The 20,298-nt window shown below is 41.1% G+C and overlaps 1 protein-coding gene across 1 annotated transcript in view; it reads left to right on the top strand.

Annotated features, from left to right (window-relative positions):
* LOC144888943 (uncharacterized) overlaps positions 1–778 on the top strand; it is a 28,359-nt gene extending 27,581 nt beyond the window's left edge. The window contains exon 4 of the mRNA XM_078768717.1: positions 692–778. Coding sequence (XP_078624843.1) covers positions 692–778 — 87 coding nt within the window. The remainder of the gene's footprint in view (positions 1–691) is intronic.
* Positions 779–20,298: the final 19,520 nt, after the last annotated feature.

Below are 20,298 nucleotides of genomic sequence, written 5' to 3'. Positions count from 1 at the left end.
ATCATTTGTCTTCCTCTCTCTCAACGATACTCCACACATCCACCGAACCATTCGCATTTCCACCCTTTCCAGCCTTCGTTGCTGCTCTACGTTCATTACCCATGTCTCGCTCCCATAAATCATAACACTTCTCAATTCTCAATCCTAACACTTTGAAAACCAAAAACGTTGTATATAAATAAGTGCTTGGAAAACCAAAGTTGATCCTTTGGCCTAAAGTTGATCGCTCCCATTGTCTTTAACACCAGCATTTATTATAGTGATCAAAAAACTTTTGAGAATATATAGTAGGCATTGGGGAGCCTGGGGTTGGCTTTGCGGTTAGGGTGCCGGCTTGGGATCCTGTGATCCTGGGTTCGATTCTCGGTCGATCGCTGAATTAACGCTCGGGGGTTGACTCAGCCTGTCATCCTTCCGAAGTCGGCAAATTGAGTACCAGCTCACTGGTAATTCCCTGTGTGTCACAAGAGGCGACCAACAAGGTTGGCGGCAGGAAGGGCATCCGGACGTAAAACATTGCTTCAAAAAGGGGACCACGGTGCCCGAAAAAGGCCAACCCCTGCTCTGCGGGGAAAAATGGCCTCTAAAGGTGGTTCGTAGTAGGCATTGGGAAAACCCATGACTGGCAAATCCCAGCTTAAATTAAAAGCAGGAAAAAGGCCTCTGTTGATGATCCCATTGCACAAAGCAGATATTGCTGCTTCCTATAGTCATTTACAGGCCAGGCAAGGCCACCTCTCCAGATCTGTTTGCATACTACAGGCAGGATGGTGTATGATAGACATCCTGTTGGTCAGAATCCACGTAGTAATAGCTGATTTGTCATGTGTTTCGGAGTACCATCATGGTTCCCAGTATCACAAGAGTGTCTGATAGAAATTCCAGTTACGTACATTTTAAAAGTTAGTTTTTGAGAGATCTAGCAAACGATATTGTAGAAGTAAAAAATAACAAGAGAGGAATAAGTTAGTTTCGACATTACACTCGTTTAAATAACGGCGAAATATGTTTTTCAGGGATTTTGTGCTGTTGGCAATTGGATTGGAAGCACCATATTTCAAAATGTAGGAAATATTTAATTTTACATTAACAGTAACTTGTCTGGAGTTCCTTCCATGAATGCCATATGTTTGTGAGGGTGAGACATTCCTGACTGTCCTTTTCCTTCGATTTGTCATGCCAAGGTCACTGTATTTTTACTCCCCTTGCTAAATGAAATTCCACTTATTAATTCTCAAATTGCATAATTGTTTTGCATCAAGTTTCTTGTCAGCTCTAACAAAACACCTCCAACAACTAACTGTAACTCTATAATCTAAATAACTCCAAAGGAAAATAGCAATATGGCTTGTGCATTGTAATAACTCTCAACGAAACGTTTGTAATCCTCATATGTACCAAAGAAACAACTTTAATGTCAATGTTTACTCTCTAATACAACTATAAGAATATATTTAATTTAACAGTTTAATATTAAATTGAACAGTCTGTTGTGAATATTTTTGTCCAAGCCATGGAGTATGAAGGCGGACTCTTAGCTTTGGTGGTGAATGGCTTTTTAGTCCTATCTCGTCTCCTTGGCTGTGAGCAGCATCATTGGGTGGGGGGATGTGGAAGTGCTGTTGCCCCTTTTTGTATACTGAATGGAGGCTCGTGAAAGAGCTAACATTTATTTCACAAACAAATCGACCAGACAAACAAAATATACAAAAAGAGGAAGCGGAAGACAAGATGGGGAGAGAAGGGGAAGCACACAACCACAACATTTGAGAGCAGGGAGAAGTGTGGGAGGGAGAGGGCTTGGGGGCAGGAGGCGTGGGAAGGGGAGGGGGGGGGGGGAGAGGTATAAAACACAAGGGGACCGAAATTAGCGGGGGTAGACTTGTCGGTTTGGGCAGGAATTAGTCATTTGTTCAAGGTGCCGGAGATAGCTCACCTCTTTGAGAAAGACACCATGGGATCTGTAACAACCAATAACTGATGTTGGCATGTGGGACATCCAGTTTAACGTTCATCCGAGGGAATGCCCAACTTAGAGGTGATGAAACTAGAATCAAGACAAGACAAGAGTTATGTTAACCAAACTGAAACTTCTTTGCGGTTCGAACCCTAACCGAGTCATACTAAAGACCTTTAAAATGGTATTTGTTGCTTATTTGCTCGATGTTCAGCATGAAAAAAGGATAAAACATGGAAAAAAACCATAGGTTAGCAATCATAGCACAGGCTTTGATGGGCTTAATGGCTTCCTCCTGCATTAAAGTTCCAAATTTTAAAGGAACACATTAGTATTATTCTTATTACTATGAAATCCAAATTGCTGAGAAGTGGAAAAATAGCTTTTGTGGAATGGAATTGGAGTGGATAAAAATCGGTGTCATTCAATAGGTTCTTTCGCTAATTTCAAACCTTCCTTTATTGGTCATTTCCAGTCGGCTGATTTTCAGCAGCAGTACCACAATTGCCTCATCGATGGACTGCCACCAGGACCACACACGAAACTGGAAGGGCACTCGGTAGAGCACATACCTCCACCAGGCTGAACAGTCTACGTTTTGTATCCCACTGATAGGCCGGATCTGGATTCGCACCTCCAATATCGAATTGGCTTGTTCTTGTCACCTGACCAACTCATCCACCAAGTTTTGTCAGATGTTGTCCACAACTCTTTGAGATATCATACTACATATAGTTTTTGCCGCATCTCTCAATGACGAAGAATCACTTGCAAATTAAAAAAGTTCTCATATCCGGATTCGCATCCAGACCTCCACCAAAATCGAATCCATTCTTCCTCGTCGCACCCCCAACCTGTCCAACAAGTTTCTGCCTTTCCCATCACAGATGGTGTTGGTAAATATGCTCGGCGTGGCTGTTTGATAACAGTCATCGTTACGTTTCACTAAAGTGAATGAGTGTTTCAGATGCCATGACTGACCTTTGCCATAAAATCTTGGGAACTTTTTTTTTTACACTTGTACGACATCTTCAGACCGCACTTTGCATTATCTGACTAAACAAATTCTCCCATTTTACAAACTCAACCTCACATTCCAGGAAAAAAAAGTTACAGCAAGGGTCGCGGAAATGGCAGCAGGAAGCTGGAGGTTCTTGGTTATTGCAGCAATTGATAAAATGACAAATACAAAGACATAAAGGTATAACCAGCGGACTGTTGAACACACTCGAAACAAAATACAGAATATTTATTCACGCAAAACATGCACGGTGGTAATCGTGTGCCTGACGTCATGCGACACGTTTTTGGAAGTCACATGTCAGTACGGTCACCTTCCTTACCACAATTAAATGGCCATCATCAACCGCCTCCTTCACTCCTTCACATTAAGGAGACAGCAAACATCACTGCAGAAAATCCAGGAAATGAGAAAGGAAAATGTTGTTTTTACTTTCGAAAGAACGAATTCTGACTCGATTATATTTATAAAAACGTATTCAAATCAGAAAGAAATAACTTAACCGCTAGAATTGGAAGAATTTGAAGCTGTCCCAGATGTCAATAAAATGGCAAAGGACTTTGGTTAAATTAACAGGATACACATGGTGTGATTTGACGACAGACCGGATTTCCGTGGCTCTGGTTTGTTACCCTCGCCAGAGGAGAGGGTATTGCCTTTGAGTCCGTTTGTTTGTCTGTTTGTCTGTCTGTCTGTTTGTCCGCACAGAATACATATGATTTTCTGTGCAACCGTTCGTCCGATTGACAAAAAATTTGCACCGTAGGTGCAACTCCACCTGTAGAATTTTTTAAATGATAATTATGATGTCATAGGTCCCGTGGTACGGCCGCCATCTTGGAAAAACCGAAAAAAATTGCAACCTCTTTTTCTCCAAAAGCGCTGAATACAAAAAAATAGAGACATGCCTCATTGTAAAGAACTCTCCATGGGGAATAAAATATGTTAATGATGATGTCATAGGTGCTTCCATTATGACATCATAATTCGACAAGTACAAAACTTCATCCAATCAAGATGAAATTTCTTGAGCACCATGTCGGCATAAACTGGTGGGACAAAAAAATAATGATGACGTCATCGCTCACATGGTTCGGCCGCCATCTTGGAAAAACCCAAAAACGTTGCACCTCTATATCTCCGAAAGCGCTGAATAGAAAAAATTGAGACATGGCTCATTGTAAAGAACTCTCCATGGGGAATAAAATATGATAATGATGATGTCATAGGTGCCTCCATTATGACATCATAATTCGACAAGTATAAAACTTCATCCGATCAAGATTAATTTTCTTGAGCATAATCTAGGAATAAATTCGTTTAGAAAAAAAAAAAATGATGACGTGATCGGTCACGTGGTTCGGCCGCCATATATGTTTTAACACAAAAGCCTTAGAAAACCACTGAAAATACATCCTGGTGAGGGTTTGCAATCTCTGATTGCTCTTTTTCTTGTTTTTCTATCCCTGGCACTGCTCTTCAAACTGGCATCACCAGGGGGTATAAATGTATCCCCTCCACACCATAATTGGCATAATTGGCATAAACTGGCATCACCTCCACACCCTGGTTAAAAGATTTTGTATTAATGGTGATTGAATTAGTGAAATTTTAATGTCTGACATTTTAAAATGATAAATGTATGTTGCATCCTTTTTGAGCACCAACTGATTTTGAAAAGCTTGTTATAACCACACAATCAGCAGGACATGTTGGCAACTTGCAAATTAACAAATTAAAATCGAATATGTCATCGTCGTCGCGTAGCTGTATTTCGACCCGACGTAAACAAATCTTACTCTATGGTGTGTATGGTGCATACAGAAAAAAAAAAATGGAGACGGCAAACATCAATTGCAGCTTTTTTTAAACAACCAGAGAAGAAGCAACTTGAAGATTCACCGGGCGAGTTACCTGGTGAGGAAAGCAAAACACATGCTGATGTCACTTGCGACATGCTGATGTTTTGTAGCAGAGAACTTGCTGAGTACATGAATCGAGCAACAAGTCCAGTAGCCTCATTGATGAAAGCACATGTGCCTCCAACATATCTTGTCTAATAATTTACATTTGAATTGTATTTGAAAATGCAACGCGACAACGCGGGAAGAAGATTTGTTCGATAAAGGGCTCCTGGAATAGGCAACTATACTAAACCCTTCATAGTCACCAGCAGAAGAGGATGCAAAAAATTTGTTTGGGGACGATAAAGTTCTAAATCTGTACAAAACTGTAAAAATAAATGTTCCAAAAGTTCTACCCATAAAGGAATTTCGAGAGTTCAAAGATACACAGCATATGGGTGATACCATGAAGCAACTGGTCATCACTATTGGAGTAATTATTGCGTTCACTACTGAATGTGAACGTGGCGGGGTGCGGTGAACCTTATTCTGACTGATTAGAGCAGCCGAATGCCAGTCACACTCAACACACACTGGTTATTTCAATTAACGGTCTGAACCTTGACACTTTCCAAGCTGAGGAATATGCAGATTTGGGACTACACCACTGAGGACAACTCTTCAGGAAAGACGAGGAAGGAGGAAACCATCTTCCACCATAACAAACTGTTTTGTTAGAATGTTCAGCTTCTCGGTGAAATGGGTGTTTTTTTTTAAGTTAATTTTAATTTTTTTAATCTAGCTTTTGTCAATAGAAATTGTCAAACTTTGATTTAAGGGGTAATCTATATATATATATATATATATATATATATATATATATATATATATATATATATATATATATATATATATATATATATATATATACGCGAGTTGTCTGTGTGTGTGTGTGTCCAGTTTTTGTGTGTCCGCGTTTTATTCAGAGATGGCTGAAGAGATCTTCGTCAAACTTTCAGATGATCATCAGTGAGTGTCTGGTCGTGTTTTAGGCCAAAAATAATAATAAAATTTTTTTTTTTTTAAAGTTCTTTTTTTGGAGTTAAAAAAAAAATCGCTCGATAGTGCCTAAGCCTTTTTCAATTAATGACAGTTGTTTACAAGTACCCATTCGCATAAATAAATACAAACAATCACCAGACATTTGAACACAAATAAATCAAACAATTCCGGAAGTGTACGAAGTTGATAGTATGGCTTCTTCTTCTTCCTGATCGGCATCACACTTAACTCAGAAACGTGATGAACGCCACATTCACCCACCAGCATATTGTTACGGTTTTGGAATAAAGGATAATCCCCCTCATAGGTAGACGCACCACAACATGAAGCCTCGCGATAGTTCAGTTATTTCTTTGTGAATGTAATGCCTAGGTCACACATAGGCGGATTTGTCGGCGACTACTGGCAACTGAAGAAATCGCCACCATCCGCCGACAATCGTAATGAAACCGTAATGGACGGTCGCCTGTAGTCGTGGTTATCCTCCCCAGGTCGCCTGCAGTCGGCAAGAGTCGCAAAGGGGCCAAAAAGTTTTTTAAATGTTTAAAAACGGCGCGCTCAGTCGCAATGGAAAAAAATCCGCCATGCTGTCGTAATGGAACCGCCATGCTGTCGTCGGTATCCGTAATAAGAGCGTAAAGCGGCCGCAACCCAGTCGCTCATAGTCTTCCGCAATCGCCCCACCAGCTAGCACGGCAGAGATGAGAATGCCATACGGCCTTCCTGCGGCATCTTCCCGACTACGGGCCGACACTGTTGCGGCTGCATATCGACTACAGAAGAACTGCCACGTCTCCCCTGCGGCTATGGGAGACTGACGACGACAGCAGTAGGACTAGTGGCGGCCGAGTTACGACTGCCTGGCGACTGCATTACGACATACCACGATTCCATGGCAAGACAGGATGGTGTGAGGGTCTCCGTGGAGTGAGGTCCTGTGGTGCCGACAAGGATATGGCTTTATTGTTTGGACTTGGGACTTTTGGGAACTTTATTTTTGGGACTTTGGTCCTTTGGAAACTTTATTTATTGGACTTGGGACCAGTGGAAATAATTTGTTGGACTTTATTTCCATTCTCTCTCCCTGCAGAAAAGTTTGATTATTACATTACAATGATACATCTTTATTAACTTTCTTATTGTACATCAAACATCTTTATGCTTCATGTCATACATCATTGAAGTGAATAAAGTGAAATGTAAAATAGAGAAATGAAGATTTAAAAAGTTGTGTGAATCGTTTCCAATCGCCGGCGGTCTTATTGCAGTCTTGCGGACGTCGGAGTAAACCGCCACCCGGCCCCAATGCAGTCGCTGCGATCCGCCATCGGCCGTAATCTAGCCGCCAGACTGTCGCCATGCTGCCGCCGTGCATCCGCAATGCAGTCGTCATCGATCTTCAACAGTCGCCATCCCACTCGGGGCGTCGTCGCAATGCAGGCGCAATGTGGCCGCCTGCAGTCGCCATACTGCCGCCTGATATTGATGGTCTGTCACATTACCACCCGACATCGCCAGTAGTCGCCGAAAAATCTTGATCGCCGGCAGTCGCCGCTAGTCGCCAAAATATCCGCCTATGTGTGACCTAGGCATAAGCGTAGTCCTTTCCTATGTTAGTTTTGCATTGAGCAGGCCCGTGAGTAGGGCGGTCTTTTGGCGCTAGCATGCCATGTGGCAGGCCTGAACAAGTCTGGCGAGGCCGAAGGGAGGCGCTGCAGGAGGGAGTGGACGGTAAGCGCGAGCCGCCAATCAGAGCTCGAGGGGAGTGGCTAACCACGGCAACGGGAGGCGGAGCATGCAACATTCGAGTAAGGCCGGGGTGGAGCCATAAAACCCTGCTCCGAGCCCCTCCACCTCAGTTCAAGTTGAGAGTTCAGAGTTCGCCTGAGTCAGAGTTGAGTTGAGTTCGGGGAAGGCATTGATTGAGTGAGAGTCGTGTACACAGGCAGTTGAGTTGAGTTAAGAGTCACGCAGCCCATGAGTTGGAGTTCCATTCAGAGTCGGATTGTTGGACTTGATCACTGAAATAGCCACGCGGTACACAAACTTGCCCTGTGCCCTGCGCTGTATTAATCGTGCGTTCGAGAAGACGACCGTTCCGGGCCACAGACGCGTGATTTCCTCCTGCCTGCCTTCTCCTGCATACGTGCCGTGACCGCCAGAGGGCCACACCAGGCGAGCTGTCCCGGAGAGACTGACGGCACAGCGCGTTTGGCGCATGGACTTCTTCTCTTCTTCTCCCCATGTGCATGAGTGGGCCCTGTGTCTGGGATTTTAAGTTAAATTGGTTAAGCTTCTGCTCTGTGTCCCCTTTCCTTATCCTGATCACTGTACATTATAATCAATTGTGTTATTCCTCTTATTTGACCGTTCCCATCCCTTCCATTAATTGGCCTCGCATGGTACGAATAGAACCGCTCAAATCGGGTTCCATAAAAGTAACGGCACGAGTCACGTGATACGCATACCGCTCAGGCGTACTCGATTAAGCGTGGCTTGTGCGAGGTCCGGTCCCCGCTTTCATGGCAGCGGGGGTTAAAGGTACGTGCGGCGTCGACCCGATACCCTTTTTCACGCTTGCTGCGGAAGTGGCGATTCGGCCTTGTGGACACGAAGACCCAGGGGAAAAAAAGGGGTTTAATCCCCCCTTTGTAACGTGGAACGGGCTTCAGGAGATCCGCAACAATATATATGAACCCCCTTCCTCTCCTGCCTCCCCCCTCCCCCTTCCTCCCCTTCCTTTCTCTCCCACCCCCTCCCCTCCCCTCCCCCCTCCCTCCCTCCCCATCCCCCCCTCTCCCGCCCGCAACGCCGGGTACTTCTGCTAGTCTACTATATAAGAGAGCCGTTGGTCTGTGTGTCACCATTTTTCTCAGAGATGGCTAAACGGATCTTCGTCAAACTTCCAGAGGTTCATCAGTGAGTGCCTGGAAGTGTTTTAGAGGGGCGGTCGGGGAAAGTTCGTTTTCTTGGATTTTTTTTTTTAATCGCTTCATAGTGCCGAAGCCTTTTTGATTAATGAGTTATATACAAGTATACATTCGCATAAATAAATACAAAGCAATCACCAGACATTTGAACCCAAATAACAAAACAATTCCAGAAGCGGTCGAAGTTGGTGCTAAGGCTTCTTCTTCTTTTTGAACGTCATCATACTTAACTCAGAAACGTGATGAACGGCACATTCAGCAGCATACATTAAACGAAAAGGTAAAATGATGATTTCATATTTGTGATGGATTCTGATTTGGATGTAATTGCTTTCCCATTATATTTGCCCTCATTTCAAATATGTTAATGTTTCTTTTTCGCTTGAGCAACGCCAGGTACTCCAGCTATAAACGCTTTTATACTTTACTCGGGGTACAGATACAAATTTGTCTGGAGGGGGGGAGTGTAACATAGTCTATGTGGCCATGGTCTCATGCAGGGATGTGGAGGACCGGAAGAGGTGCGTAAATTCTGTTTGTAAATGTGTACCGTGTAGCGCCACCTGGTGATGGTAGCAGAGGGTATTACAATTTCCTTTTTTTTACCTGTGCAACACTGAGGTTATGAAGCACTCTTTGCATGGGAAAAGTTTTCCTCCTTCCCTTCCCTTCCCCCCCCCCCCCCCCCGAGCTTAAATAGTTCCAAGGTTACTTTTTCTTTACTTTTTTTTCCCCGATGTGAGAAATGTATTAGCTACATATTTTAATTGTAATCTGACTTTTCAGTTTCATGTCGTTGTTGTTATGTGTTGCTTGTAAGTTGGAAAGGCTTGAAAACAAGATCGATAGTCTAACAATGACGAAGCTGGGCTAAAATCTGCTGAGAGAGGATCTGCTGTCCCCCTGTCGTACATCACCAGATCTTCAGCTCTGATTTGGGGACATTTGTGAGGGCCATACATACATCGGATGGACAGACAAACGCTGTTGCAGACGGCATTATCCTGTGGGCTACACTGTAAAAAATCCCATGATGTCTGTCAATTTTATCCCCCTCACCCCCCTCTCACTGGAAATTTTACAAATCGCACCCTGAGGATACATATCATTACTTTGCTGAGCTTTGATTCATGAAATAATTCTCCAGAAACAATGCTGAGTTTGCAAAGCATCATAGGAAGTTCCGTTATTTTACTGGTTCAGGTTGAGACACTGAGGTTCTGTTCATACAAGAGGTGTGCAAAATGTAGAGCAACAAAATCGTAAAATATTCCAAGACATGCCAACGGCTTCATTTCTTTTTCAATATCCAGGTTTGTTTATAACTAGCAGAAGCCCATGGTAAAATACCACAATACAAAAAAGGAAGCCTTTTTAAAATTGAGCTGGTTGAAAGAGCTCAATATGGGAGGTTATATATTTCTTAACAGCAAAAAAAAAATTGTATATTTTCGGGAGTGATCGAAGCAGCGGTCGGTTTCCTATACACTACCCGATTCAATTTGTTGTACAATTGAAAAAAATATAATTTTGAAAAATAAAAAAATTGGTAATTAAAAGAAAAATAGAAAAAAATTAATACAGATAGACATTGGTCTGATGTCTTCCTTTCAAGTTGACAGGGGTCAAAGGTTAAAATTAGTCTATATCAATTGAGAGCTTTGTCCTGCCAAGCTTTTCTATTTAAACTAATCCAGACAAGACAGCACAAATTGCTCAGCCCCAATAGACTCAATTCAAATTCTTTCTTTTTTACACAACTAATTTTTTTTTTTTTTTGTATACTGAATCGAGGCTCGTGAAAGAGCTGACATTTACTTCACAAACAAATCAACCAGACAAACAAAATATATAAAAAGAGGGAGCGGAAGACAAGATGGGGAGAGAAGGGGAAGCACACAAACACTTGAGAGCACACAACATTTGAGAGCAGGGAGATGTGTGGGAGGGAGAGGGCTTGGGGGGAGGAGGCGTGGGAAGGGGGGGGGGGGGGTGGGAGAAGTATAAAACACAAGAACACCAAGGACTTCCAGGACAGAAGTTGGTATTTCAAAAAAGTGGAATTGGGGTGAAATTAGCGGGGATAGAAAAGATCAAGGTTTTGGATGGGGGAAGATAAGAGATGGTGGTGAACAGCTGTTTTAAAGACCTGGAGGGTGGTTGGGATTGAAGAGAGTGAGGGATTTGTTCCAGAGGCGGGAGAAAAGAGGAATGAAGGAGTGAAGGTGAGCAGAGAGTCTTGATTTTGGCAGTTTAACCATAAGAGGGTTGCAGGCAGATCTTGTGCGACCTGTAGGAATATTTGCGGGACAGAGCCCAGAGAGAGCTGGGGGGGGGCAAGGCCAGAGAGGAGTCGGTAGAAGACGGAAAGACCACCAACCTGCCTGCGGTGAGTGAGTGAGAGGCCCTTGGAGTTAGCTTCATCGTGGGAGATTCCAATGATTCTGAAAGCTTTGGTATCAACAGCGATTGCTAAAATTGCTTCTTTATTTTATTTAAATCATTATTTAAATGACGTTTTAAAATGCTCAATCTCCTCTCACTGCCATTTTCAAAGACATAGTGCCTTGACAGCTTCTTCTACCAACATTTTCTGTCTCTGCACTTGCCTTGTCATTGTGATCCAACAGCGCTACCTTCCTTGTGCTTTCAACAAACCTTCCCTTCAATCTGATCATGTTGATCTTCATTTGGTGGAACTTTAATAGATCTAGAAGATGAACCTTATTTGGTAGTGAGTGCTAGCTCACAATGGCACCATACTACCACCAACAGGCATCCCTACCATCCATTCCTCTCCTCTTTCTCACTCCACAACAGTGTGGTCTACCACTATTTGAGGTCTCTGATATTTCCATTCAGATCATTCTGAAGCTCCAGACATCGTATTCCTAAAGGAAACGTTCGTCTCACAGGATATCTTCAAATCCTCTGTCTCTTTCTGGTTGTTTTCGCTTCCCTTTTGATTGGCCCCTACCCCCATTATGAAGGCAGTATTATCTATGTCGAGAATTATATTCCTCACTCTCAATTGTCCACATCAACCCAACGCCAGCCATGACATCACAGTAAAGACTTTTTACGAATCTGTGGGTCTGTGTGTATGTATATGCATGTGTATATTGTTACGTGCTCCTCCCAAAACCCCGGTCACGGTGTACCTCCTAGCCTAGAAAGGAGTCACGGCAGAAAGATGTGCTATTATGTGTGCCAATGACCAATGGTGAAACCACACCAATCAATCGATACCAAAAACCAAGTATTGTATTAATATCGCACAATAATAACAACCTGCACAAGTACAAGAACCTCAATTGCACAACAAACACCATATAATTCCTATGATGGTACCACCAGTTTCTTAACTCAATAACTCAAGGTACTCCACGTGAGCGAACTGTAACACCCCCAAAGTCACTGTCACGACACCAGGCCAAAGTCGATCCACGCTCCGGTGATCACAAGAAAAAAGGTCCTATTGAGACCTGTACCCAGGACGGCTGACAGTCGACGCTGCAGAAGAGCCGCTGGGTGAGGACGGGCCGACGTTGGTCAGGTAAAAGTTCACCCAAAAGGCGACTGGGAATTCACACCTTCGGTTCACCAGACAATGATGGTGACATGAACGAGCAGCAGTTCCCAAGCGGAGAACCACGAATTCCCAAGCGAAATCCACGACACACACGAGAACCAGGCGAATCGCTGGTGTGAGGTGAAATGGCAGACGGGCCCGTAATGGAGGCGTACCTGCTATCCAGCGATGATTCACTTTCGGAACCAAAAGCAAAACACATCACGCAGGTTTATCTGCCACAACAATAACGACACTGTCACAGGAATCCCTTTCCCGGGGAAACCAATATTCGCTCGTGACCAACGTCCACCAGCGTCCACTCGACACCTCAAAGCAGATCGGCCTTCCTTTCCCGATCTCACTTGATCCGCTCCAGCCTCTTCTTCCTCCTCCTCCGGTTTCTCCCGATCCATTTCGTTTTTCTTTTGAAACACTCATTTTTACCTTTGAAGACAGTTATCACCATTTCACACTCAAACTGTAACAATAATAGTATATGAAACTAAAAATGCTTCCAGTGGATGAAAACCACAAAGACGGAAGTGACGAATCCGTAACAATATGTATATGTATATGTGTGTATTCCATTTTATTGAGGCACTGAAATGAAATTCAATTATTCTCGCAGAACAACTCAACCTGATATTTCTGACTTACTGAATTCAGACTACTCAGTTTTTACACAGCTCAGTGGGTACTGGGTAATCAATCGAAGTAAGGCCTTTGCACTGTTTGAAATTGTCGAGTTTAGCTGCCTCTGATGTCACACACCTTCCTGTACACATAACATACCTGATAAAATGATTTGAAAAGTGGTCAGGTGCACTCCATTGCCGGTAAAAACAAATTCTGCTCATTGCACTGCCATGCTATGTAACGTCATGGCGCCTAAGAACAGATCAAACCTTAGGGTTGGTTAGAGGCTCGGAGTGGGTCATTTACACAGTGTGAAAACTATATACATGGAAAATGTAACTAGAACCTAGAACCGCTCTCCATATATTCACGAACATACACAGTAAGAAAGGGAACTGTTTCCGATTGCTACATAAGTTTGACAACTCTTGAATATTCATGAAAATCCATCCTTGGAGTTCCTGAATAAATTCAGGTGCATACTACGATTTAATTGTTACAATAACAGGTTTTGTTTTGGAATTAATTACAAAAGGACTGTGAGTAAGCGATGTAACCTTAATCAGAAGTGGTGTCAGCATCTAGGTGAGTATGCCCCCTGTTCCCTTCATTCCTGGACCCCTCCCCCACAACCCCTATAAAAAATCCTGGATCCATCCCTGGACTAGATGATACATATATACACTTGCTCCATTATGTATAGACTCATCAGGCATCGCTAGCAGGTAAATGGCAGTAAAAAAAAAAAAAAAATTAACTATTTGGTTTTTTTTCTGGCATGACTCCGCAGACCACTGCTGGCAGTTAATCGCGGTATTCAGCTTAACCAGCAGTTTAAAATCTCTAGTATAGATTATTATTCCACTCACAGGCAGACAGCAGCTACATCACTCTTTGTCAACCTGGAATCAATTATAGATGTTTGTCTGATAAATGTCTCATGTCTCAGTCATGTAAAATCTCAGTCATCGGCTGGAACTCCGAAAGGATCATCAAACGAACCCACCGACATATAATCATGGTCAGCCCTAGAAGAGCGCCCACACCATCAGTCAACACTTCTCCTTGGCCATCCACATTAGAAAAGCTGGCCGACAAAACCAACTGCAGACTGGGCAACTCATTTCTTAAACAAGTACAAAAAGTTTTAATTAAAACAAAAGCCGCGTCGATGTTACACAATGCCTAGATGCAGCTGTGCCTATAACGTCGATGTTATAGGCACAGGACATTCCTATTGATTCGATTACTTGATGTTATTTTTGTGCAAAGTGAAAATATATCTCGGCAATTTCCCGTGTGTGGCGACGAATTTTTAATATATCTCGGCATTTTCCCGTCTGTTATTTCAGGCGGTGTATAACTGACCATTCCGCGATTTAAAAAAAAAAATCTCGGCAATTTCCCGTGTGTGGCGACACGTGAACGAAGCTATGCTCCTCTCTCCACATTATTGTGACGACATATGAATTAAATATTTCATCGTGACGATTGTCATCAAATGGACGAATTTTTAATATATCTCGGCATTTTCCCGTCTCTTATTTCAGGCGGTGTATGACTGACCATGCCGCGATTTAAACAAAATATATATATCTCGGCATTTTCCCGTCTCTTATTTCGGGCGGTGTATGACTGACCATGCCGCGATTTAAAAAATATATATCTCAATGGATTTGAAGTTACAGGCCTTTGAGAATTAATTTCGTTCTATAAAGGGCAACTTTCATCAGATTTTCTTCCCGTTTTTTTTCAACCGAGTCTAAAACTATGTTAGCGACTGTGAAAAATGAAATGATATATCGAATTTGATTTGAAATAAAACTGTGTGAGAGAGGAAGACACCACGGGCCTACAAAACAGGCCTCAAAGCTATGCGAGTTAATAAAATGGTGGATATTTGTTTATATGAAGCCTCTCCCAAAATGGGTGGAGCTATGGTTCCCAGAATGGGTGGAGCTTCGAGGTTTTGTCTTCTCTGCAAGAACAAGAAGAAGAACAAGAAGAAGAAGAACAACAACAACAGCAGAGGGCACTCTATGACCAGCGTCTTGCGACGCGGCTAAAAATCAGAACCGCTGACAGTCTACTAGGCCTTTGTCAGCAGCTCATTAGATTACCCCCTAGGGAGTGAGGCCTCAGCATTCTATCTATCTCTTGCTCTTCAAATCAGTTCAATTGTTCCAAAGTGATGGACAGGCAAGAAAATCATTAATGCAACAGGAGAAGGAGAAGCAAATGACAGCATGAAGACATAAAGGACATAGTGCAAAGGAAACTGTATAGAAAGCGTGAGCATATGAAGCACATTGGAAGATATTTCATTAACACCAGACCAGACCTCACAGTCAAAACTCAAACACAAGTTTTTGCAAAGTACTTTATTGAATAGGAAATATTTTGAAATATATGTAAATGTAGTGAGTGTGATGTTTATGTAATATATATATATATATATATATATATATATATATATATATATATATATACACATCATTTGGGTGTACATACGTGGCAGGGTTTTAGCAGCTTAGAAAACATAAAATGAGAGTAAATATCAGAAAAATACAAATTATGTTCTGTGCCCTAAGTTGTAGATTTTAGAGTAGAATTGTGCAATACATAATATAAAATGAGTTAAAAAGGGAGGGGGAGGGGATGGGTAAGGATAAATAAGTGATTATACAACGATGAGATCAACCATCTATATTACACAGTTAATAATTATATGCAGTTTATAGGCACTCTACATATTACATATGCAAAAATGACAAACTTCGACCCTCACGCTACTCCACCCACGCTGTAGGTTCCCTACATGAACCCTCCCTCCCTATCTCTTCCCAACACCTTTCCCCTTTTCTCCTTACTCCGCATCTCCACCACCTTCCCTCCCTTTATTTTCTCAAATTTTTTTTTCCTTTCACCATCTGCCCTCCCTCTCCTCCTTCCAACACTGCCACCTTCTGGCATACGTCATATATACAGTGTTTGCTCTGTAGAGCCAACTATTCAATTGGCAGAGGACAGGAAACAAGTAAAGATAAATATCAGGTATAGAAGATCCTTTATCTGTTGACCTCTAATTGTAAAACTTGTCTTTGAAGAAGTAATGTAAACAATAATAATCGACTTTCTTCCACGTATCATTAAAATAAAGTTAAATAATGAATGAAAGAGTAATACAGCAAATCATGGTATTATTGATGGTAACATAAAGGTATAACCTCCATAAATTTAGGACCATTTATTTTTATAACTTTTAATAATTTATTTTTTATTGGAGCTTAATATTATCATAATCTCATGAGAATCGTCAATCGCTTCTGTAATGTAGTCATCTTCTTCTTTACAACTCGACTTTGACTCTTCCGAACTTAAAAAGGGGAGTTAAAAAAGTTGTATTGGAACTGTCAACAAAGATGTCGGGCTCTGTGTTTATTTCGTCATATCTAACAGGATATTCAGTCACCAAAACTTTCCTTGTTGTGGATAAAACGTTGGCATCTCTCGCAGTCTAAGCCACAAGATGGCGACATCGGCAGGTCCTCTGCTTCTTTCTCTGAGCAATGCAGACGAAAAACCGATGGAGGGTCAACTACATCAAATGGGTCAAGTGATTGGGAAACAGTGAACAGGCCTTTTTCTACCTGTACCTTCACATTCAGTTTGTTAAGTAAATAATTTTGTCAAAATGAGATTTACAGCTCAATTCCAATATGTGAAACATAATTTGTCTGAAAATCCATACAATAAATTTAAATATCGATGACAAAATAGAAACTACAACTTTTAAACACAGTATCCTTATAATAATTTTCAAACATCACCGTGATAAAGAACAAGTGTATTGTTGGAACTAGATGGTCAAAGGCTTGAAAGATGAAGGCACGGCAGGGTTATCTGAAGCCCGCACATACACAGCGTAGTAAGGTAGTAGTAAGGTACGCGGATATAAGGCTGCTGTTTGGTAATTTGAAAGTGCTGTCGTCATTACACATTATTACTATTGCTGTATACCTAGAGTTTTGGTTTCTAGTAGTGTTGTGCTCACGAGGACAATGAAATGTTCCGATTCTTAGGATGTGTGGCTATCATTAGTGTGTGAGCATGTTGTCTGTGTTAATTAAACCCAAACCCAAATGCCCCCTGCCCAAAAGGAATAAAATCTGATACATACTATTTCATACAATTCAAATTTTTATATTTTTTTTTACAAAAAAAGCCTTGTCTCCCCCTCGCCCATATATTGTGAAGTTGGGTATCTTGTCTATGCAGCATCTCATCCTTCCCCATTCCTTGGTGTTCCCATTCCTGTTTTTATTCCCAGTCTCTCTAACCTGCCTCCTCCCTTGTACCTGTCTCAATCCCCCCCTCCCACCCCTACATAATTCCTCCTCCCTTTCCCTTCCATCCAGCACTCTGTGTGTGTGTGTGTGTGTGTGTGTGTGTGTGTGTGTGTGTGTGTGTGTGCGTTTTGGAGAGGGCAAGGAAGAGGAAACTTGTGAGGAAGGGAGTAGATGTGAGATAATTCAAGATCTATTAACTTCCATTGTATTCCAACAATAATTTTGATTAAGAAAATGCGGTATCAGGTGCTTTTTCTCCATTTTCCCATGAATGACATTTTACAGACTATTGCAACCCTACATGGACCAATTAATGAATCCTGATTCAATAGCATAAGCAAATCTGTCAGTGAAGACATTATCAATTTTTGAATGTCTAAACAACGCATCCCCCACTCCCTATTGATAAACAATGCTTTACTTACATGTGAGGAAGGAAATATCACTAAATGCTTAGTTATTTTACCTTCTTCAATCGGCTTTCATCATTACACCTAATGTGCTCAAGACAGCCAAATACCCCCCCTGGATTATGTGCTTCCTCGCAGCCAAAGCCACGAGGTGGCGGCATTACATCTGAGGAAGGACAAAACTGTCAGAGAGAGAGAGAGAGGGTTCAGTGTAGAGTGAGTACATTGATTGTGGGCCTAGCTAGACTACGCTATAAGGAGCGGATGAATACGACAGGACATTATATATGATAAAGGAGGCGATTATGATGGGGTACGTGGTTGATACAGATGTTTAAGATGATGAAGGGTAGCATAAGTGCAGAATCATTTTTCAGCAGAATGGGCAATGACAAAACCAGGGCCACAGCTTGAGGGTAAACAAGAGGAGGATTAAGATTGTAGTAGAGCAGGGGTCCTTCACTCGAGAGTAGGAAATGCATGGAATTGTCTTCCTGGAAAGATAGTGGAAGCAGAAACAGTAGATATGTTTAGGTTTGAGTTAGATAGATATCTAGAAACATTGGCAATAGTGGGGTACGTGGATATTGGCAGGAATGGTAGGAAGGTAGCTCAGGTATGGATGTGTCATTGGATAATTGTCATGATTGTGATGTCTGTGAGAGGGTCTCATCTAAAGGTGAATGTGCTGTCTGTGGTTTCTCATTCCTCCCCCTACAACCGAGTTCACCCCCCTCCCCCCTCAAAAAAAACAAAAAAAACAATCCATAACCAAAATAAAAATATCATAAATATGTTTTAATTTTAAATAATGATTTTTTTTTGTTATATATTATATATATATATATATGTGTGTGTGTATAAAATACCCTGGTGAATTATGTGCTTGCCCGACTGTGCTCATCACCACTCATCCACTCCACTTCCTCCCCCTCCCTCCAGTATATTTAAGTTGATAGACTGCTAGATTGAATTAACATGGTGCTGATGTAGCACAGGTTTGAAGGACCAAATTGGTCAAAGTTCATTGTGTATTCCTCCTGTTCCTACTACATCCAAGTTCGAACAATTTCCTGAAATAATATATATGTATGTATGTATGTATATACGTATGTATATATAAATATATATATATATATATTTTATATATATATATATATATACATATATATATACGTATATATATATATGTATGTATATATATATATATATATATATATATATATATATATATATATATATATATATATATATATATATATATATATATACTGTATATATACTGTATATATATACATACATACATATATATATATATATATATATATATATATATATATACATACATATATATATATATATATATATATATATATATATATATATATATATACATACATACATATAAACATACATACATACATATATATATTATATCAGGAAATTGTAAGATATATTTTTCACACTAGCCCCACGCAGGAATTTATTTCCTGTATATTAAATTGCTAGATGAGTTGATCTTCAATGCACTTTTACACATTTACATACACATACATACACTCACATCCGGGGTCTGCCTAGCAGGCACGTGAGACATCGACCATTACAAAGCTCACAGTGTTATTGTGAGAAATCTCTGAGGATATCCCGGAGACTCAATAGCTCAGTGGGCTGTCACCGCATAAGTGAGGAGGTTCCTGGGTTTGAGTCCCGGGTTGAGTCAGAATTTTTTCACACTAGCCCCACGCAGGAATTTATTTCCTGTTTATTATATATATATATATATTCCAATGTTCTGTAAGAATGATTAACTTAGGTTGACCCTGGCCATAAGCCTCCCTGTCAGCTAGCTTATCATCTCCCGAGTCGGCTCATTGTTCATTCTGTTTATGTTTCATTCCCTTTTATCTAATGTTCTAATGTATCCTTTCCGATATAGATCCTTATCTTTATCAATCATAGATGTTAAATCGTGCAAAAGGCCAGCAAGTCATGTAAAGTATTTGTAAGTAAATAACCATTCCATTTATGTGCCTGTTGGCTAACAATGAGTCAAGTCTTACATAAATAAAATTGTTTAAATTTCATGAATCTTTTCTAAATATATATATATATATATATATATATATCTCGTCTGCATTTATGCTGCGGATTTTAAAGATCTCAGCTTTCAAAAGTGTGGACCACTCTGTACCATTATCTTGTTGAAATAACTTTTTCCTTCTTTTTTTAAGTTATCTGTATACAACTAGCACTGTATACGGTGTGGGAATTCCAGCATTATGGCATGATGATACAGGCATGATGGGCCAAATAGCCTCCCACTCACTGTAAATTCCTTGTACAGTACAGTATATCCTTGTCATATTCCTGAATAAAATAAACAAATGATCGAAGACAAATGTGAGTTATCTCAATGTTTTTTGTTTTTGAGACTCGTCAAGTCAGGGATAGGCCATCTAAAATATTGAACGAATGTAGTTTTTGTTAACGATGCGGTGCAGATAACAGCTAG

Source organism: Myxine glutinosa, unplaced genomic scaffold, assembly GCF_964187855.1.
Source record: "Myxine glutinosa unplaced genomic scaffold, kmMyxGlut1.1 SCAFFOLD_182, whole genome shotgun sequence".
Classification (NCBI taxonomy): Eukaryota; Metazoa; Chordata; class Myxini; order Myxiniformes; family Myxinidae; genus Myxine; species Myxine glutinosa.
Note: the sequence above shows the minus strand (reverse complement) of the source record. Positions and strands in the feature narration are given on the sequence as shown.